The sequence below is a fragment of the Eublepharis macularius genome, chromosome 16, assembly GCF_028583425.1.
Source record: "Eublepharis macularius isolate TG4126 chromosome 16, MPM_Emac_v1.0, whole genome shotgun sequence".
In the NCBI taxonomy this organism is placed as follows: Eukaryota; Metazoa; Chordata; class Lepidosauria; order Squamata; family Eublepharidae; genus Eublepharis; species Eublepharis macularius.
In genome coordinates, this window is record NC_072805.1 from 35,729,380 (window position 1) to 35,733,390 (window position 4,011).

General features: G+C 46.2%; 1 protein-coding gene across 1 annotated transcript; it reads right to left on the reverse strand.

Moving 5' to 3' along the window:
• Nucleotides 1–3,517: 3,517 nt before the first annotated feature.
• Nucleotides 3,518–3,792, reverse strand: LOC129344346 (transcription elongation factor 1 homolog). The gene has a single exon (XM_055000950.1). The coding sequence runs from the start codon at nucleotides 3,790–3,792 to the stop codon at nucleotides 3,541–3,543; it is 252 nt and encodes an 83-aa protein (XP_054856925.1). The 3' UTR covers nucleotides 3,518–3,540.
• Between the last annotated feature and the right edge of the window lie 219 nt (nucleotides 3,793–4,011).

The window sequence follows — 4,011 nt, forward strand, 5'->3', positions numbered from 1 at the left end:
ATTCAAACCTGGGTCTCTCAGATCCTGGTCCAACATTCTAAACCAGGTTTAGACTTGCCAGGCTTTCTGCTATGGTGGAGGCCTTTACCAAGGAGCCCCATTTCCTGCCACCACCCCAAGCAGTGACCAGAAGGAGTGATGCTCAGTCCAGCCTAGAGTCCCATGTACACTCCGGTATGCAAATGGTAGTTGTATCCACCACTCAACAACCAACATATTGAAATCAACACATGTAGATGGGAAATAAGCAAGAGCATGCTGGACGTTTCCCAGCTGGTGTGCAATTGTTGGATTGTGCGCATGGAGTTTAAACAAGGCTTTTTCGATAATCTCAGGGAGCCTACGTGCATACATTTCCTCCATGTCTAGGTGGGAGTGGGACCAGCATATCAGTGCACCTATGTGCATTGATTTCAATCCACCTAATAATGTGTGCTTATGTGTTAAAAAAAATGTTAGCAGTCAGAACCGTCCCCGTAATATTGGAGGATTTAAGATTATGGTTATGCCATAAGCCCCGTCTCTGAATGTGCTTAAAGTCCTAAAACTACTGCCCAAGCAGGCGGAAAACATGGAAACTGTTGCCCAAGCAGGCAGACACTTGGAAGCCAGATCCTACCTGGGAGATGGAATGTGTAAACATGGGGATGACAGGCAAGGCCTGCTCCCCCCGCTCCCCCCCCAACACACACCTCGGAGGCACGCTAAGGATCCTAATGCAATAGGGCTTTCCCAGAGTTCCTGAATTAATCAATGCAACCCACCCTACCTAGCTCACCTTAACCTCTTTCCTATTCTTAAACGATTCCGAGGACAGATAGCCTCACTCGTCCACTTTGCGGGTTGTCATTCATAATTGATATTTTTAGTGCTGCCCAGGGAAAACCCAATCAAACCTTCCTAGTTCATTGTCACACCCCAGAGATGGCTTACCACAGCTTATTGGAGACAGTTCACCAGCTCTTTCTCTCGCATTGGAGACAACTTCGCAACTCTTTGTTCCACCCCAGGAATAGCCGCTCAAGTCTTTGTTTCTGGGGTAGAGGGTGCAATCTTCCCTGGGTAGGATCCATGGTATAAAGTAGATTGCCCCTTTGCCACAAACCGTGTGCATGCTTTGGATCCAGCATCTACCCTTGAACCTCCGTTCAAGCCCTTCCTCCTTGAAGGGCTGGCCTCTCAATGCTCCTCCTCTCTCCTGGACATCTGGATGGTAAATATGACCCAACCTTTATTCCCTTTCCTTGTTAGTCCTGAACACAGAGCCCCATGGCGCAGAGTGGTAAGCTGCAGCACTGCAGCCCAAGCTCTGCTCATGACCTGAGTTCGATCCTGGTGGAAGCCGGGTTCAAGTACCCAGCTCAAGGTTGACTCAGCCTTCCATCCTTCCAAGGTGGGTAAAATGAGTACCCAGTTTCCTGGGGGTAAAGTGTAGATGACTGGGGAAGGCCATGGCAAACCACCCCGTAAAAAGTCTGCCAAGAAAACATCGTGGCGCGACGTCCCCCTCATGGGTCAGTAATAACTCGGTGCTTGCACACCTTTACCTTTACTACCTGAACACATGTTGTGTGTGTCTTGTGTTGATCTTTGTTATTCTCAATAAAATCCCCTTTTGTTGAAATATCTGTCTGGTTACTGGAAAGAGTTCTCTAGCTGGGACAATCCTCGTATACATTGGTGGAGATTCCTCAGTTACCCCATCTCACTGCCTTCTCCTTGCTGCTAATTCATCACATCTCGCAAGGATACCTTCCCTTGGAGTAACAACATGCACCCACAGATCTCCTGTTGAAATAAAAGGCATCTCTAACCTTTGGGGGAATTCCATAAGAAATCTGAAGGTCTAATAAATATGTGGAATGGTCACAAACATACTAAATCTTTGTGGAATATCACAAGTCTTTCTAAACGTAGTTTTATAAATATACAAGGTTCAGTCTTGGAAGATATACCATTCAGTTTCACACTCCTACATCCATAAGGAATCTCGAGCAAAGTGACGGTTCTTTGCAAATGACTGATTGACCTTCATTTTTAGACTTTCCATCACAGAAGCAATTTTAAACCTTTCCCACATTTTTCCCCCATGGTGCATTTTTCCCCCTTTCCAGAAGAATAATTACCTGATAACATTTTTTAAAAAGAAAATCTGTTAGCATTCACACCTAGAGATGATAACAACAATGTTTAGGTTGTTACAGCAACAACAAAGAGTGGAATGTACAATTTAGCAGCAAATAAGCCATATGTCCCATTTGGAGGAAGAATGGAACTTAGTTTCCCGAAGTCATTAAGACGGCACCCTGGTGTGCTTAGGTATTTGAAAGCATATGGTAGGTTTTCATTTAAATACTACATCTTCTGGGTTCTGTCAGGTTATGTCTAATTTGAAGATTATAACTGGATTGTGTGTTTGTGTGTCTGTGCGCTTGGGTAAGAATTTAATCTCTTTCTTGTGCTGCTCTTGGAATAGAAGTCCTTGTGATGCTACAGAAATTAAAAATGGTTGTGATCATCACTCAGGGCTGCCAGGTAGCCCTTGGCAACCAGCATAGAGTGGGGGGACATGATAGGAGGCAGGGAGGTGTCTTCATGGTGGCATTCCAGTGATGTGATGATGTCATTACTGGCAACCATGTCATCATGCTGGAAACGCTCTGATATTTGGCAGAAAACTGTATGATACATCTGGCAGCGTGAGGACTTTACTTCTGGGCATACTGGAATTCAGGGCTTTTTTTCTGTGAAAAGAGGTGGTGAAACTCTCCAGAGGGAAATGAGGGAGAAACACATGGGCCCCCTTACAAAATGGCCATTTCCTCCAGGGGAACTGATCTCTGTCTGGAGAACGGGGGTGGGGGGGTGGGGTGCTAGATGCGAGAGGTGCTGGAACTCTGTTCCACTGTGTTCCAGCTGAAAAAAAGCCCTGCTGGAACTGATGTCATCATGTTGCTGGAGTCATCACAGCATCAACCAGATGCTTCTGCTAGGAGGGGCAAGTCCCACCATTTATTCTCCTGCAGGTCAGCTGAGAGGTGGCAGGGGGCATGGGATCCCCTCCTCATTGAGGGGTGGGCAACCCTATCATTGCATATGATCTTTTTTTTTTTTTCAGGAAGGGATTACCTTTTGCATTTATTGACTTTATTCATGGACACAAGGGGTATGACATTTCATGTACTAGTGCCGCAAAGGAGTGAAAGCCCCCCAAAAGTACACATCCCACTGAAATGAATGGTGCTGTGCAGTGGCACTTAGCTGTCTGCATCTATGTTAATCTTGTATCAGATTCTCAGAACTGGGGCTGTTCACAAAATTGCTTGCCTCTCTCCTCCTAGTGGATCATACAGATGGTCTTTCATCCCTAAATTTCAGGGGGATTCATGAAAAATGTCAGGGTTCCTCGACGGACATAAAATCACAAGAACCACTGCCTCCCAGCCACTCCAGCTGGATCCTTGTTGGATTGCAAAGCAAAACACCCACTTCTAAATTAAAAATGCTGCTAACTCCGGGCATATTCTTCTCCAGTCCCTGCTACTGATTGGCTGCCTCACAAGCATCTATCCAATCACTGTAAACATCCACAGGTCCCGAAAGATATGTTATAGGGGTCTGAAATTCTTCCAGGCACACAGTACAGGATATCACACTTGTATTCCAAGCTCGGTCCATTTTAACATCACAGGATTTCTCATGGTTATAGAAGGGGCAAGTAAACTGGGTCTCAAGTGTACCAGTCATCTTTTTCTTGGGTGGAGGCTTCTGCTTTGACTTGCGGCAGCCCATCTTTGCCCAGGCCTTTCTGCCACAAAGACCAGCACTTGCTGGAGTCATTACCACATCACCAAGAAGCTTCTGCTAGGAGGGGCAAGACCCCCTATTTCTTCTTCTGCAGGCCAGCTGAGCAGTGGCAGGGGGTATGGGCTGGGGCATGGGATCCCCTCCCCATTGAGGGGTGGGCAACCCTATATTGCATATGATCATGACAACATAAAGCCCAAAATG